Consider the following 17,772-nt stretch of genomic DNA (forward strand, 5'->3'; position numbering starts at 1 on the left):
ATTACACCTAGCTACAGCCTACATGTTGAAGCATTTATTTCATATTTACATTATTCTATTTTATTTCAGACATGTTCTAGTAGTGTGAAGAGTCTGCCTGTGCTATTACGGTAACTCATTTCGGATTAAAAGAAAAAGCTGGAGGTTGCGCGATGGCAGCCCCTCAGTGAAATCTGGTCATATATTATGTGTTCTAGTTTCCACATGGCAGGGTCCAGAAAGGCCCAGACCATGGCGTTATAGTTATAGTTATATTATGTGTTCTAGTTTCCACATGGCAGGGTTCAGAACGGCCCAGACCATGGCGTTATAGTTATAGTTATAGTTATAGTTATAGTTATAGTTATAGTTATATTATGTGTTCTAGTTTCCACATGGCAGGGTTCAGAACGGCCCAGACCATGGCGTTATAGTTATAGTTATAGTTATAGTTATAGTTATAGTTATATTATGTGTTCTAGTTTCCACATGGCAGGGTTCAGAACGGCCCAGACCATGGCGTTATAGTTATAGTTATAGTTATAGTTATAGTTATATTATGTGTTCTAGTTTCCACATGGCAGGGTTCAGGAAGGCCCAGACCATGGCGTTTGCTGTGAACGAGATCAACAGAAACTCCAGCCTACTGCCCAACGTGACTCTGGGCTACAGCTACTATGATACCTGCTACTCGCTTGACATTGCATTCCGGGAAGCTTTGTCAATGATGAGTGGGCGAGAGCAGCAGTTTCAGCTGAAGGAGAGCTGCGCCGGGCCCCCACCCACGCTTGGAATTGTGGGTGCTGATTGCTCCACAAATACTGTTGCCATCTCTAATGTATTAGGTTTGTACATGGTACCCATGGTAAGTTTCCAGTCTTCATATACATTTCGGCCATTTGAAAATAGCAGATCAAGAACAAGCTCACAAATGCATCGCATCGCGACGCATTGTGAATGTGAGCTTCATGCCAAAAGATTTTTATACATTTGAAAACTTGAAATGGAACATTCTGCATAATGAATACTTTCTACTTTTGGTGCTTTAAGTACATATTGATACCAATAATACTATTGTACTTGTAAGTCAATTTTGAATTCCGGACTTTCCACCACTGGTTACAATGTGGTTATAATTCTGAATACATTGCAACGTGTGCGTGATGCATGTCTGTGTATAGGGGCTGGTCTATGAGGTGTGATTTTTTTTTAGCAGGGCTGAGAAGAGCTTCCTGAGATCATCTGCTCACATGCTCTGCTTATAGGCCTACAGGTTGTCATAAAACATAGTATATTACAGAGCGGAATGTGTTTTTCTTTCCAGGTGAGTTACTATGCCACGTGCTCCTGTCTGAGTGACCGGGACAAGTTCCCATCCGTCTTTAGAACAAGCCCGAGTGCTGCCTTTGAGGTGAAACTCTGCAGAGTACTAGACAAAACAATTGTGTTGGTGTCTGTCGAGTAGCACTGTTGATTTCGTCAACTAAAACTAAGACGAAAAATGTTCGTCGACTACCTTTTTTTCATTGACGAAAACTAAATGGAAACGAAATGAAAACTAAGATCATTATGATGACTCAATATATTGACAATTTCGTCGACAAATAAAAACAAGACTGACTCGCGCTGCGACAGCTTGTGAGCTAGTAGATCGTCTATTTTCAATCATTACGACGGCGTCAAGGCCCACCAAAATACATTTTAGTCTACTAAATCAACTAGATTTAGTCGACTAAAATCTTGTGATATTTAGTCGACTAAAACTAGACTAAACACTAAAACATTCCAGGTGACTAAAATGTGACTGAAACTAAATAAACTATTGAAGAGACTATGACTAAAACTAAAATTAAAATGTGCTGCCAAAAACAACACTGTGGAGTAGTTCATGTTTCAGGCACGTCGCTGCAGTGGTTGTGGTAGTGGTAGTGCAGTGGTTCTCAAAGTGGGGTCCTGGGAGGGGATTCTAATGTGGCCCCAGCTAAATGAGGAACAGGTCTAAACAGTTGAACCCTATTCTTCAGCAATAATAATAATAATTAAAGTTCCTTTGTAATTTATCCTGATTTTATAATGTGTTTGATGTGTTTGTTTTTGACTGTATTTGTGTATATATTGTAACCTTGGCTACATTGAAAATGAGGGCTTGCCATCAACTGTATTCTGAATATAAATAATGATGACATGTGCATGTAGATCTATGTTTGCTATCATGCAATATTTAGACATATATCTTAAGTGGTTAATTCATGTATTTTTGTAAGTTTGGGTCCAAACGCTTGGGAACCCCTGATCACTTATATCCCCATTCATTCTTTATCCAATCAGATGCAAGCTTTTCTCCGGCTTATCAGGCACTTCGGATGGGCCTGGGTAGGAGTGCTGTTTATCAACGACTACTATGGCAACGATGCGGCCCCAATCTTCCGGGATCTAGTGGCCCAGACTGGATCGGGTTGCATATCGTACTTTGAGGCCCTGCCCTGGGACAGCGACCCGGCTCAACTGAGGAGGATTGTGACCGTCATGAAGAGATCCACAGCTCGGGTGGTCATTGCACTAGTGTATGGCATCCATGTCATTCATCTCATGGAGGAGGTTGGGGTGACAGTATGACACATGTGCATGTTGATTTATAGGGATTATATACAGTATATTTATCTGAAATTAGTATAGTTATATACTGAAGTGAAGACACATGCACGTGTGTGTGTGTGTGTGTGTGTGTGTGTGTGTGTGTGTGTGTGTGTGTGTGTGTGTGTGTGTGTGTGTGTGTGTGTGTGTGTGTGTGTGTGTGTGTGTGTGTGTGTGTGTGTGTGTGTGTGTGTGTGTGTGTGTGTGTGTGTGTGCGTGTGCGACAATGTAATCACTTTAATTATTTAAAAGAAATCACGTCCGTGTGAAATGAGGGGCGCTTTGTGTTGCCACAAATTGATGTCATATTTGCCGGATATTTGACCTAATTTCTCCTTTCATTGTCAATGGCAAATATTGAGACATGTGGGGACGAAAGCTGTATAAGCGCCCCTCAAAAACAGCTTTTTTAGTTGACCTCATCCACAGTGCTTCTCTGCACAAATACACAAACAAGAAATCTGCACCATTCACCTACGTCACTACTATAATTAACTGTTATATTGTTTTTATAATTTGTGTGTGTGTGTGTGTGTGTGTGTGTGTGTGTGTGTGTGTGTGTGTGTGTGTGTGTGTGTGTGTGTGTGTGTGTGTGTGTGTGTGTGTGTGTGTGTGTGTGTGTGTGTGTGTGTGTGTGTGTGTGTGTGTGTGTGTGTGTGTGTGTGTGTGTGTGTGTGTGTGTGTGTGTGTGTGTGTGTGTGTGTGTGTGTGTGCGTGCGTGCGTGTTGCGCGCGCATCATAATTAATTATGATAATATATTTATTTTGCTTCACATTGCTTTGTGTTTTGTACGACACAACCGACAAACAGGTGGTGAAGCAGAACGTGACAGGTCTGCAGTGGGTGTCCGGTGTGGGCTGGACAACAGACCCTAAACTCCAGACTCCCAAATACATGCCATTCCTGGAGGGCACCATAGGTGTTGCCTTCCGTCGTGGAGACCTGCCCGGTCTGAAGGAGTTCATGTTGAACTTACATCCCGACAATGTCCCTGGTAAAGAAAATGCCATAGTAAGTATTTGGTTTTTGTGGTATATTTTCCATACCATACAGGAGAGAAAATGTGAGACAGCAGACAGCAGACAGATGATGTTCCATGATGTTTATTTCAGAGTACATATAGCACAGCAAACAGCATAGGTCCGACGGCCTTACGCCGTCGGGGAGAATGACCAATTTACATTGAAATCTACCTGGTTTAAAAGGAGTTACAATACACATTGATCCAGACTGGCATTGTCCCAGAATTATTGGTTAGAGATTCCACATTTTCATTTAGAATTTAATGTTGTTTGTGTTTTTTTAACCATGCACTTGAAACATTCTTTTCTTATTTCTCTCCATACATCCGGCCAGCTCGTTGGTGCACTTACAGAGTACATCCACATAAATTATGTTAGTATGGGGCGTCCTAGTGACCCGTGCCCATGTGTTGTTTCCCACAGCACCAGTTTGCTGGCTGGCAGCTCCTGGTGTCTTTGGCAGTGTCCTGCAAGTCTCATTCTCCTGGCTGCTATTTTGTCGCTCACCCTGAATATTCCAGCATACAGATTCTCATCGGTAACATGTGTACTCTTGCTGATGTTGAGCACTACACGTAACATTCTGGTGTAGCACCCGCCTAGAGCCTTCTGCAGAGTTGGCTTCAGGGTCCAGCATTCACTGCCATATAGGAGAACATTCTACCATTGCGTAGAACAGAGCTGTATGGCTGTATGGCTCAGTGTTCAGGATGGAGTTCATCCACTTTCGCCTCACCAGTATGTTGTCCAACTGACGTCGCATTCCTGAGGCTCTGTCTTGGAAGGTCCACCGTTTGCCTGTTCTTTTCCGGAACATGGTGTTCGCTGCCATGAGCTGTTGTTCCATGAGAAGGGCAGTGAGGTATGCGCCATTGCGGTTGATAGAGTCGTGGTAAGGGAAGGGAGAGTCCTCTGGTTCAATCCTTGCGTTGAAGTCGCCCAGGATTGCCAGGAAGTTGTGCGCTGGGACATCACAGACCGCTGTTGTGAGGTCCTCGACGTAGAACTCTCCACCTCGTCAGATGGTGCCACATTGGTGGGTGAGTACACGACTATGACAGTTGTTACTGGGTTGCCTGAGAACTCTGCAATGAGGATCCTATGGGTGTGATGGGAAACCCGACGGAGAACCTTACACGCCAGAGAGATCCTATGGGTGTGATGGGAAACCCGACGGAGAACCTTACACACCAGAGAGATCCTATGGGTGTTTGGGAAACCAGACGGAGAACCTTACACGCCAGAGAGATCCTATGGGTGTGATGGGAAACCAGACGGAGAACCTTACACGCCAGAGAATGAGGATCCTATGGGTGTGATGGGAAACCCGACGGAGAGCCTTACACGCCAGAGAGATCCTATGGGTGTGATGGGAAACCCGACGGAGAGCCTTACACGCCAGAGAATGAGGATCCTATGGGTGTGATGGGAAACCCGACGGAGAGCCTTACACGCCAGAGAATGAGGATCCTATGGGTGTGATGGGAAACCCGACGGAGAACCTTACACGCCAGAGAATCCAGCAATAGCCCTGTTGCAGCCTGGGCCTCGTTTCGCCATGCAGATGCAGTGATGAACTTCCATCTCTCCACTCTGCGGTAGACGATCCAGACAGTCATCAGTGTGCACTCTTCTGTGTTCCTGGATCCCCAGGATCTCCACTCCTCTTGCCTCGGCACAGTGTGCTATAGTTCCTCCAATCTAGCGTCTTCTCTCACTGTGCATGCGTTGAAGGTTTCCATTATAAATGGGCCCCGACGGCGCATGAGTGCATTGGACGGGGTGCTGTGATGGAACAGGGCCCTCCCTCGCGGGTTTAAGGTCCTGTCGTCGAGGACCAGCACCACCATCCACTGTGATGTTCCTGCGGACTCCCGCCGCTGGAAGTATAGGATTTGGGATGACTTTGTTCTCCATGGTTGGCTTTTAAGGACTGTGGGGCGCAACTCCTTGCAGTCCTGGTTTCAGTTCAGAGTGTCCTTCTCCTAGGTGGGTTGCCGACCATGGCTATGAGCCCCACCTGCCCATGTTATTTACCCATAGCTGGGACAGTGGTTGGCGCCAGGGCATGGGCCTGCGCACCTCACCTATGGGGCCCACTGCTGCTCCCCGATCCCCTAGCCTACAGTTTGGTTTAGTGTCCGCAAGGACACGTATCCGTGTGTGGCCACGAGGAGGCACTGCAGGAGTCTCTACTCTTATTTTCTTTTTATCAGCTTCTCTGTTCTCTCTGCTGCTTGGCTTTCTCATTGGCTGCTGTATTGACTACCTATCGTCCTGATTGGCTGCCTCGTCTCTAGGCAACCAGACACTTTTTTCCTCTAGCCGACTTCTCAGCCAATGGTATTGCAGCCAGCAACAACCCACTGACTGTGTGTGTCTGTGTGTCTGTGTGTGTGTGTGTGTGTGTGTGTGTGTGTGTGTGTGTGTGTGTGTGTGTGTGTGTATGTGTATGTATGTGTGTGTGTGTGTGTGTGTGTGTGTGCGCAGCTCGTAAAATATGACTAGTTTAGTGTTCAATGTCCTAAATGGACTACCGATGGAAATTAGCATCTCTGCTAAATCCGGCGTATTTATGCTACATTTTTCTGTAATGTTCATTAACATTAATATACTCTGTCAAGACATGTTAAGACATGCAAATCCATTGACTCCTTCAAAACCGCTCTCAAAGGGCACCTACGGACGGCTATAATTCGAAACTGGTCCCCGTAAAACCTGATTCCCCCACCCAAGCCCTTTTTCCCCTCACTGTATATGTTTGCTTTTTCCGTTTTTACCCCCTCTATGATGATTTCCTGTGTTTGGCTATATAGAAGAATAGAAGAATAATTGTATACGTCTCTAATTGTTATGATGAATTGAACATGGTGGGCCCTATTGTAAACAAGTGTAATACTTTATGGTGTCGTCCACAGTTAACAGTGTTGTATTGAATTATGCTTGAATTGTACTGTAATTCTCCAATCTGTTAATACATTTCATAAATCAATCAATCAATCAATCTATCAATCAATCAATCATACAGTATTCTGGGGCTTTGGCTTTTGGCAAAAATAGCCGAGCTCGTAGATCTGCTATTTCCGGCAAAAGATATTTAGTTTTGCAGTTTTTAGCCTATATATATAGCCCCTTGGGAATGTGATAAGTGGTTAAATAAGGTATTCTATTTATATAAGTATTGTTCGTCTTTCTTCAGGTGAAGAAATATTGGGAGTACACATTTAAGTGTAAATTTGCGCCCGTTCCATCGGAGTGGGTGGACTCTGGTAGAAAGGTGTGTAGCGGAAAGGAGGACCTGGAAACGTCAGGCTCTGCCCTTTTCGACGTGTCTGACCTCAGGAAGGAGTACAATGTGTACAAGGCTGTGTACGCTCTGGCCCACGGCCTCCACGACATGTTGCAGTGTGAGCCAGGACGAGGCCCTTTTAGTTGGAACAGCTGTGCCAATTTCCAGACGATACAGCCATGGCAGGTGTTTAATGTTAATTCAACATTTGTAGAAAAAATAAGAAAAATGTTTTAATGTCACAATCCCTTTAATGTTTCTATCGTTTAAAACTAATTTCTCTAGGTCATCCTCAAATTTTGAATACTAATACATGTGTAAATATGGCATTGTTAAAAAAAAGTATACATTTTCTTATAGGCCTAGTGATGTATATTAATACTTGAAAGTACATTTTAATGAGTGTTTGGAGCTGTACCACAGTTACACACAAGTTATACACATTTTTCATGCTGAGAAATTACATTTATTTACCTTACATTTTTTTCTCATTACCCCTTTTTTGAGGAGCGCTATCCCCCCTATGTACATCCAGCTTTTGGTTATACATACCTCGTCTTAAACAAACATTAAATTCCCATTGATTATGAATGGAGAACTTTAAGTCATAGTGTCTGAGCAAATAGGCCTAATGGGCTCCATCTTGCACCACCCTTATCCCTTATCCCTAAACGTATTTGACTTTTTTTTTACTATTTTTACTATTTTAAATAGTAAAAAATGGCAAATTAGTTTAGGGATAAGGGTTAAGGGGTGGCGCAAGATATAGGGCTCCATTTTCATCCCGCTCCCTTATCCATAAACTTCTTTGCCTTTTTTTTTACTATTTTGCAAAACATTTTTGAATAGTTAAAATGGCCAGTCTACAAGCTCACAACGTGTCAATGTAGATTGGCTAGAAGTTTAGGGGGTTTAGCGGTGATGATGCCCTCCTCAATTTAGTCGTTATGCCAATTATCTCCTCCCTACATAACATTTCTGTGTTGTCACTGCTTGCACTATATTGTGTATATTGTTCAGTGAGTCTACTCTTGCTTATTACCATATAGCTCGTGCATTACCTGGAAAAGATCAACTTTACCACATCATTTGGTGATCAGGTGTTATTTGTGAATGGGGATGTTTTACCAATGTATGATGTCATGAACTGGGTGTGGCTGCCCGATGGAAGCACACATGTTTTTGATGTAGGTGTGTACAAGCACACGGCCTCCGCAGGTGAAGAATTCATCCTTTATGAAGACAGAATCTTCTGGAACTTTGAAAACAATAAGGTTTCTATAAGCACTTCTAAAATAGCTAATATTGACTTTAGAGTTCAATTTAGACAGGAATGTATCATGGCAGTGTTGATTTCGTCGACTAAAACTATGACGAAAAATGTTCGTCGACTACCTTTTTTTAAAACATTCCAGGTGACTAAAACTAAATCAAGTTACTATGACTAAACTAAAATAGAAATTTGCTGCCAAAAACAACACTGTATCATGGGTAACTATACTTTCCTTTGTAGCCTCCCCGGTCAGTGTGCAGTGAGAGCTGTTCCCCTGGAACCCGTAAGGCCACAAGGAAAGGTGAACCTGTCTGCTGCTTTGACTGCATTCCTTGCTCTGATGGAGAGATCAACAACAAGACTGGTAGGTTTACAAGATTAGCCTATACGATTTAGACTCTCGTAGATGTATTTATCGATTCGGACATTTATGTCAGAATTGATATACTAATAATGTTAGGTTTACATTATGTAACAATTGTACACTATACTGTAGGTTATCTTTAAAAGGATTTCACTTGTACACATGCTTATTGCTTAGGGTCATTTTAACGTCTACAGCTTTTGTTAGCACCCAAGACAGTTTCTACTAAGTTGCTTGATTCAGTATTTAGATGTTTGATATTCATCAGACACGCCCCCTTCCTATTGTAACCTCATTAACTACCCATTGTAACTAACTACCCACTGTAACTTCAAACTCCAATTTAATAGATTCATCGACCCCTAACCCTAACACCCGTACTTTCTGGTGATATTCAGCTCAGAGTTTTGTCTTACACAAACATTTACGTCATCTTGTCCCTAACACAAACATTAAATGTCATTAACAATAAAGATAATTTAATGTTTGTGTTGGCACCGTTTGTTTTACATCATTACATCACCTAATCAACATGAGTTAGACTAGCGCCCCTCACTTCACACAGGCGCCCCTCACTTCACACAGGGGTGACTTTGTAATACTTTTTGGAGAAAATACAATAAATAAAATACAGAGTTTGAAGTTTAAAAACTGTCAGGAATGTAGACGTGAGTAGACGTTAAAATGACCCCAAACGTGTTTGAAAGTGAAACACCCGTTTAACCAGCTGTTAAGATATACTGTCCCGTTTACCTTGCCATTTTTGTTAGACGCTACGGAGTGCACCAGTTGTACAGTCGAATTCTGGTCCAATCCCCAGCGTGATCGCTGTGTCCCTAAGATCCTGGAATATCTCTCTTACCACGAGGCCCTGGGTATCGCCTTGACGACCATCTCATTGATTGGCACATTTATCTCTGCCATTGTCCTGGGAATCTTCATCTATCATCGGAGCACACCCATGGTCCGTGCCAACAACTCAGAACTCAGCTTCCTTCTCTTGTTGTCACTCAAACTATGTTTTTTGTGCTCCCTCCTGTTCATTGGCCGCCCAGTGCTCTGGACTTGTCAGCTGAGGCATGCAGTATTTGGGATCAGCTTCGTTCTGTCTGTCTCGTGCATCCTGGTAAAGACTATGGTGGTGCTGGCTGCGTTCAAGGCCTCCAAGCCTGGGGGTGGAGACATTATCAAGTGGTTTGGTGCCATGCAGCAGAGAGGAACAGTTCTCGGTCTTACTTTCATCCAGGCAATAATCTGCACAGTCTGGCTTGTGTCTGCCTCACCAACTCCTCATAAAAACACAGAATACCAAAGTGATAAGATAGTCTTTGAGTGTGCGGTGGGATCAATAGTTGGCTTTGGAGTGTTGTTAGGTTATATCGGCTTACTAGCACTCCTCAGCTTCCTCCTAGCATTCATGGCGAGGAATCTTCCAGGCAACTTCAATGAAGCCAAGTTAATCACTTTCAGCATGCTGATCTTCTGTGCCGTGTGGGTAGCCTTCATCCCAGCATATATCAGCTCTCCAGGAAAATATGCAGATGTAGTGGAGGTCTTTGCTATTTTAGCATCTAGTTTTGGTCTGTTGATGTCAATATTTGGTCCAAAGTGTTATACCATCCTTTTGAGACCTGAGAAAAACACCAAGAAGGCCCTTATGGGTCGAGACACCAAGACATAGCAGCAGTAAAGCAATATCAGTTATTTAAAAACGTTATATGATACGTAGCTTGCGGAGTTAGTTCAGTCAGATATATATACTCGAGCGGGATCATGCTATGCTCAAGGGACATACTGTAAATGTATTCGAGGGGTTAACTGCATTACTATGTGGGTGTTTGCAAGACATTCTCTGATGTGGCAGTCAACTGACCAATTGGGCGGGTTATTTAAGCTCACCTAGACTGCATGCTTTCTTCCTGCCTTCCTTCTGCATAATGGTTCCTGGTCTTTTTTCTCCCACCACCACCCCAGCACCACCCGTGGGCTCTGTTATTTATGTTCCCCATGGGGGGTTGTTATTGTATACCGGTATCTACCTTAATGTTTAATGATGGTGTTTAATTGTGCTGAGCAGGGAGAAAAATGTATAGCGGAGCCGAACGTCAAGATAAAATATTATATGCACAGTTGCACACTTGTATTCTGATTCTATAATAAATATTGGTTAAATCTATTTGTGAGTTATCTGTCTAAAACAAATTTAATAAACACAGAATAAGTCTTGCACCAGCATCAGTTCAATTGAAAGGAAAGTAGACTCTTCATTTCCATTGTAAAGCTATAGTGCCCTGTGTGCTTCAGGACCTACTTGAGGCATAGTCAAATTGAATTAAGAAAAATCACACCCGTGTGAAGTGAGGGGCGCTTTTATCATCGTACATCATCATGCATCATCTCATACTGGCCAATCAGAATGCCTGTTGCCACAAATTAATAATTATACTCTAGTTGGAAGCATTAAGACCCATTTAACCCTCAATGGCTTCCCTTCTGACAAATAACGTTATTGTAAATAATAATTTTAAAAAAGATTCACGCTTTCACCCCCTGAAATGTGAGGCACTGGATTTAGTTTAGTTTAGTTTGACTCGTTTCCACAGATGAATATTGTAAAATTAGCGTTGTGAGCTTGTTTGCCTCTTTCTTATATATTATTTGTCAATTTAAGTCAGAAATGACTTAATGTAGCACAGTGGGCGCCGCTCACTTCACACACGTGTGATTTCTAGAACACTAAACACGGTATAGGTCTGCTATTAGGGCCTGCGAAGGCATTCTTTGCATTCTTGGGGAGTGGAATAACTTTGGCTACTTACCATCTTTGCGGACATTATTACCTCCTAGACTCATGTTAAAGATATGACAGATATTGCAGCAATGAACTTGGCAACATTCTTTAGTAGCTACCATCTAGGTTGTCTATACCTGGTGGTTTGTCGTCATTGATTGCCAACAATAACTTCTCCACCTCTTCTATGGTCACTTCACTCAACTCAAAAGTACAATTTTAATTTTTCATTAATATGCATTCTAATATTCTTGTATGATGACTCACACCTATGCTTGGGCATAGCCTGCCTAAGCTTCTCCACTTTATCCATTAATTAATTATTCAAATAATTTGCGATATTTAGTGGTTTGGTGATGTATGCCCCTTCTGATTCTATAAAGGATGGTGTTGAGTTATTTTTCCTGCCCATAATATTATTCAAGGTAGTCCAGAGCTTTTTTCCATCATGCTTAATATTGTTTATCTCATAATACATTTTCTTCTTTTTCCTATTTAGTTTGGTCACACTGACACTGTTCCTTATTTTACAGTATGTATGACTGCCACTCAGAATGATTGCCTGATTTCATTGCTGCCCCTTTCATTTTGTCTCTATCAGCCATACGTTAACTTCTTGACAGGTGCATTTTTATCCATGACTGGTAACAACAACCCCATGAAAGCATCAAGTGCACCATTTGGGTCCTTCTCTTTGAAATCATCTGTCCAACATATACTTTTTACTTCATCCACATATGGTATAGATACAGCTTTTGAGCACAGTTCACTTGCATTAGTGTATTATGATCAATGCATTTTGATGTTGTTACTCCAGACCTGTTGGTAAACACCCTGGTTGGTTGATTGATCATCTGTTATAGGTTACATGCACTTGTTGTCATCACTAATTTGTTTCTCAGTTAACATTTGGAAGAAAAAATGTAAATATTGACATCTCCCTGTTTTCATCACATACCTTCTCAATCATTTCACATAACATATCAAGGTAATCGCTATCCGAGCTTGGTGGTCTAACAACATCCCATCAATAGGTTTTAAGTGGGGTAGGTGAACTTGAAGCCATATTGTGTTGATATTCATTCATCAGCCAACACTCCCCACTGACAGGTAGTTACCCCCCTTTCAAAAGGGCATGTGAGCTCAAACCCACAATTTTGTATTCATCCTTAGGACCCCAAATCACACCTTGGAAAGCATGAGTGCCTATTTCAAACAAAGTGTTTTTTTGGGGGGGGGGGTTATATTTTGACAGCAATTGCCTGTCACAATTTGACCCCCCAGTATTAGGATGTATTAGGATGTTGATATTCATTCATCAGCCAACACTCCCCACTCACAGGTAGTACCCAAACCCATAGTAGCTTGTTTACTGGAATTTGGAAAACAGAATATATTGCTATACAGAAAACCTAGTTTTTGTCTTAGTTTGGAGACTAGATCAACAATATGAAATTTAAAAAAGTTTATCGTCAAGCCAGATGCCAAGATATTTATACTCAGAGACCCTCTCAATCGTGGAGCCACTTGCAGAAGTACACTATCCAGTATTCATAGCCCTAGAAAACAGCATACATTTTGTTTTACTTGAATTAAAGCCAATATCATGCATTTTTTGCAGAAGTAGTAGCACATGATTGACTGTGTCAAAGGCTTTAGAAAGGTCCACAAAAAGGGACATTATGACTTGTGTGGAACTGTTGTGGGGATGCTTGTAGTTGTGTTGTCAGACTCGAAGGCCATCACAGGGCTGGAGGTGGACCTGGTCACCTCCATGATAATCACCACCCCGATGATGACCAGGAACAAGCCGATAACCACCGCGACCATCTTTCTGTGGTGACTGATGCGGTCCACGATCGATGGTCTCCGCCTCTTCACCGATGCTCGGCTCTGAAATGAAACCAAATGTTCCCTTTTCAACAACACCAAGTATATGCAAGTTTCCTGAAACATCCTACTATAGACATGCCCCAAATCTATGTGTGTGTGTGTGTGTGTGTGTGTGTGTGTGTGTGTGTGTGTGTGTGTGTGTGGCAGAGTGGCTCACAACCTCAGCCTGATGACCTAAAAGTCTAATATCAACCCCTAGCCGTAGGGAATTATAGTGGTTAAGATGTTAGCTTTCCACATGGGAGAGTGGAGAGTGGAGACCCGGGTTCGAATCCTGGGGGCGTTACGTTATGTGTCTGTAGTTCAGGGATGTCCACACATAGACATCAAAGGGGGCTTCAGCCGCTGCCCTTTTACCCGTCTGTATAAACAACAGCCCTCTCCAGACCACAAATGCAGCATTTACTGTGGTGAAAGAAATGCAAATGCCACTCCTCTCCCTTCCATGCCATGCTGGAAGCTTGAACACAGCATTTTGCGTTGAACAAATTTGTTTAGAAATCCATGTCGTACACCTCATCTCCACTAGCTATAAAGAGTGCTGGGCTGTGCCCCGAAAATAGCTGATCTACAAGCTCTCAACACGTCACAGTGACTGGCTTGAAGATCTGCTATTTTTGTCCAAAAGTGCCCTCCGAATTTCAGCCCCTGCCTCTAACACTCTTCAAACTTGATGGGCATCACAGAGGATCCGAGTGGGAAGTCGGGTCACATGATGTCATCAGAATGATATCATCAATATACCTATACACTCTGGCGCCTGCAGGCCTAGTGGTCCAGGCACATGCCACATATAGGCTCTTGCCTGACAGCGTGTCGTGTGTTCGAGTCCCATTCATGACGACCTTTGCTGCGTGTCTCTCCCTGTAAGGTACCAGAGGTACCTGAGGGAGTTCCAGGGGGTCCCCAGCTAAATGATAGTTTGTACCCAAATGGACCCGTATAGGGTCTCTAACTCAGAGAGTGTATATGGAACCAAATTATTTGGTTCCATTTGTACACTCTCAGAGTTAAATTAACATTGATTTTACAATATATATTGGGGGTCCCAGAGATAGAAATGCCATTGAATGGGGTTCTGTAGATAATATGCATGTCAAACTGGGGGTCCTTGAAATTAAAATGGTTGAGAGTCACTGCTAGAGCCGTAACAATCTTCTCTGTGGGTCCCTGGCATATATTTTCTAGTGGGGGTCCAAGGGCTAATGAGTGTAAATTTGACCTGAAAAAGTTTGGGAACCATTGGTCTAGACCGTATAACTTAACTCACCGTATGTTTTGGTCGCTCCGTCTTCTTGTCTATCTTTGAGACATTATCTGAACGCTCCCCTGTCTTGTTCTCCGGTTTGTCCTTCATCAGGCTCTCCTTCTGCTCAGGCTCTCCTTCTGCCTGCTCCTGCACTGTGCTGAGACCAGCTTTACTGTCAGCCTGGACAAGAGGAGTGACATAACTGTTAACCCATTCTGGGCGGGAACCCTTTTTGGTGTTTTAAGCATCCTTGACATTAAATATTGAGCACCACTGATACAGAAACATATAGGTATTTCAGAGAGAGAGAGAGAGAGAGAGAGAGAGTTCTCGGATGTTCTCGGATGAATCACAGATGTTCACTCTGGTCTCTAGTATCATTCGATGGGGAGACGGTGGAGATCATGGGCAGCTACAAGTCCCTGGGAGTGCACCTGAACAAACGACTGGACCTCTACACCAGTGGTTCCCAAACTTTTTCATGTCAAGGACCCCCGAATTGACACTAATGAGCCTGCAGAAACCCCATTTGAAAAGATATGCCAGGGACCCCCATAAGAGAATTATTTTACGGCTCTAGCAGTGATTCTCAACCTGTTTAATTTCAAGGACCCCCAGTTTGACATGCATTAGGCTACAGACCCCCATTTAATGGCATTTCTAACTCTGGGACCTCAATTTATATGGTAAAATCAATGTTAATTTTACTCTGAGTGTTGCAGACACCGAAGGGAAGGGTCCGTTTGGTTCCAAACTATCATTTAGCTGGGAACCCCCTGGAACTCCCTCAATTTAGGACCCCACTTTGAGAACCACTGTTTTCTTTCTGAGGAGGCTGCGGTCCTTTGGTATGTGTGTAACGTGATGCTGCAGATGTTCTATCAGTTCGTGATAGCTCTCTCCTTTGCAATTGCAGTGGGAGGGTTACATTAATTCCCAGGGACACCTGAGGAAAGCTGACGGGTGGAGGAGGATGAAGGTGCATATAGCAAAGAAAGCCGGATGCTATTAGACAACCCCTCTCTAATCACCTTCACTTGGAGACTGTGAGAGGTTTAGAAGCAAGAGTAGGCCTAATGATATTGTAGATTAATCTTCCCCGTAGGCCTAGGGACAACCAATGGTAATTTGTGCCGCTTGCTCGCTAGCTATGAAGATGTATGACGAGTCGCACTATGGTTGCTTTCAGCTCACAGCAACTTTTCTCCAAATTTAGTGTTTTAATTACAGCAAGTACAGCATCTTGCAATGGGTCTGGTCCACAAGATTCGATACACCACCAAGATACCTATGTACCTGTCTAAATACTTCCTTAATGTCTGAAGTCCACACCCACAACACCAGAGGGAGTTCAACAAACCATGTGCAACCCAGATTCGGCACAAACAAGGGACTAAATTAATTTATTAGCTCCTATGGCACAAAAACGCCCTACCAACTGTCATTAAGACACGTGAATCCCTTGACTCCTTCAAAACCGCTCGAAACTGACCCCCTTAAAATCTGAATCCCCCACCCACCCCTTTTTACCTCCTGATTTCCTGTTTTTGACTACGGTATATAGAAATGTAAATTTGTACATCTCTAATTGTTATGATGAATTGAAAACGGTGGACCCTCTTGTAAACAAGTGTAATGCTTTATGGTGTCGTCCACTCACAGTTAACAGTTTTTGTATTGAGTTGTGCTTGAAATGTACTGTAATTCTGCAAAATAAATACTTCAATCAATCAAAAAGAAACAAGCAGTTTAGTATGGTATGGTGGTACGGACACACATTATTATTAGACATATGTTTACATGTGCACGCCTTTGTTTTTTACTTTGTCTTGCACTATATGCTATATAGCAATGCTGAGAGGGTGTATAGTGTTTGTATGTTGATATTATTATCATATATTGTTTTGTTAACTTACAGGTGTCTTTCTACCATGCTGTATCTACACTAGCCCTGCCCTGTAACCTGTATTTGTAAGTACTAGTGCTGTACTATCTTTGGCGACTTACGATCTTATCTTATAGTCTTATCTTACTACTACTGTTGTATTTCTACTGTTATTACCACTTCAACTTACAATTGGGGGAGCTTTACACTGCTTTCCTGCCTGTCAATTAAGAACTATTTAAAAAATGCTACTATTGGTTTAAAAGCTTTGAATACATTTCAGATACATTATGAACCATTCATACTTTTCAGGTCATCTGGGACAGTTTTGCTTTTTGAACCCAGAACTAAATATTATGTATGTACCGTATATCTCGAACAAAAACTGCATGTCTGCTACAATTAACTCTCATTTTGCCGTTGCCTTTTGTTGAGATGTTTGATTAATGTCTTGTGCTGCACACAGTGCACAGTATATTTATTTTGTCTTTTTGAGCTTCTATCCAAATGTTATTGTACAATGTGTTTCTTTTGTACTTTGCCTTAATGCTCTTAATGTTTTATGTCTCGAAATGTGCTATAATTGACTTGCCTTACCTTAACACCGCTACAACTACTGTACCATGCCATCTAAAAACAAGATAGTGGTTCATACATTTATACAATAACAATCTAAGATGGAACATATATCTCTTTAACATGTCCAATAATAAAAGTCCGGACTCACCATGTTTAATAGACGGTTTCTTCAAGTCTCAGGTTAAAGTCCAAGAGAGAGAGAGAGAGAGAGAGAGAGAGAGAGAGAGAGAAAGAGAAAGAAAAGACTGTTTTGGCAACACGAGAGGCTTATTCCTACAGACAGTGGTGGTGGACAAAGTACACAACCACCTTACTTGAGTCAAAGTACTAAAGTGTTCAAATTCAAAAGTAGGCTACATTTTTCACTCTCTATAACCAACTGCCACATGAATTGCTTTACACAAATGAAATGGCTGTAAATACTTCAGCATAGAAAGGCAATAGAATTGACAAAAAGGACAGCCATTCATTGTCATCATTAAAAAAAAGAGCATAACACAACAGTGACAACACAACAGCACGCACACACACACACACACACACACACACACACACACACACACACACACACACACACACACACACACACACACACACACACACACACACACACACACTGTGTAGGAGGCTAGACAGTGGAACTGCTGTAGATGCAGATTCCTGATCAACCACACTATCTCAGTTACACTGTCCCATCATTTAACACTGATAAGTTAACTATAAAATACTGTATTCATTTTCAACCGAAAGCATTCATACTGTACATATGGGAGGTCGGGTTTCGCTCCCCGGCCATACCAATTAAAGACTGTA

The 17,772-nt window shown here is 42.4% G+C and overlaps 2 protein-coding genes across 2 annotated transcripts; one reads left to right on the top strand and one right to left on the bottom strand.

Annotated features, from left to right (window-relative positions):
• Window positions 1–556: 556 nt before the first annotated feature.
• Window positions 557–10,243, top strand: LOC308319987 (extracellular calcium-sensing receptor-like; the record flags this gene model as incomplete). The annotated part of the gene is made up of 10 exons (XM_080770257.1): window positions 557–775; window positions 1,304–1,405; window positions 2,308–2,577; window positions 3,425–3,608; window positions 4,572–4,676; window positions 4,860–5,056; window positions 6,836–7,043; window positions 8,117–8,199; window positions 8,439–8,562; window positions 9,333–10,243. 10 exons carry the CDS (start codon window positions 557–559, stop codon window positions 10,241–10,243), a joined length of 2,403 nt encoding a protein of 800 aa, XP_080626383.1.
• A 2,346-nt stretch (window positions 10,244–12,589) lies between these two features.
• LOC308318529 (uncharacterized protein) lies at window positions 12,590–17,197 on the bottom strand. Its single transcript, XM_080768119.1, has 3 exons — window positions 17,108–17,197; window positions 14,517–14,675; window positions 12,590–13,246 (listed from the first exon to the last, which is right to left on the bottom strand). Exons 1-3 carry the CDS (start codon window positions 17,108–17,110, stop codon window positions 13,034–13,036), a joined length of 375 nt encoding a protein of 124 aa, XP_080624245.1. The 5' UTR covers window positions 17,111–17,197; the 3' UTR covers window positions 12,590–13,033.
• Window positions 17,198–17,772: the final 575 nt, after the last annotated feature.

The sequence above is a fragment of the Protomyctophum bolini genome (genome assembly GCF_963924005.1).
Source record: "Protomyctophum bolini genome assembly, chromosome: 1".
Lineage (NCBI taxonomy): Eukaryota > Metazoa > Chordata > Actinopteri > Myctophiformes > Myctophidae > Protomyctophum > Protomyctophum bolini.

What these genes read in the sequence shown, in the direction of transcription:
- LOC308318529 (XM_080768119.1), bottom strand. An exon ending in CGGAGCGACCAAAACATACG is followed by an intron (nt 13,247 to 14,516) that starts GTGAGTTAAGTT and finishes GTTTCATTTCAG; the next exon opens with AGCCGAGCATCGGTGAAGAG.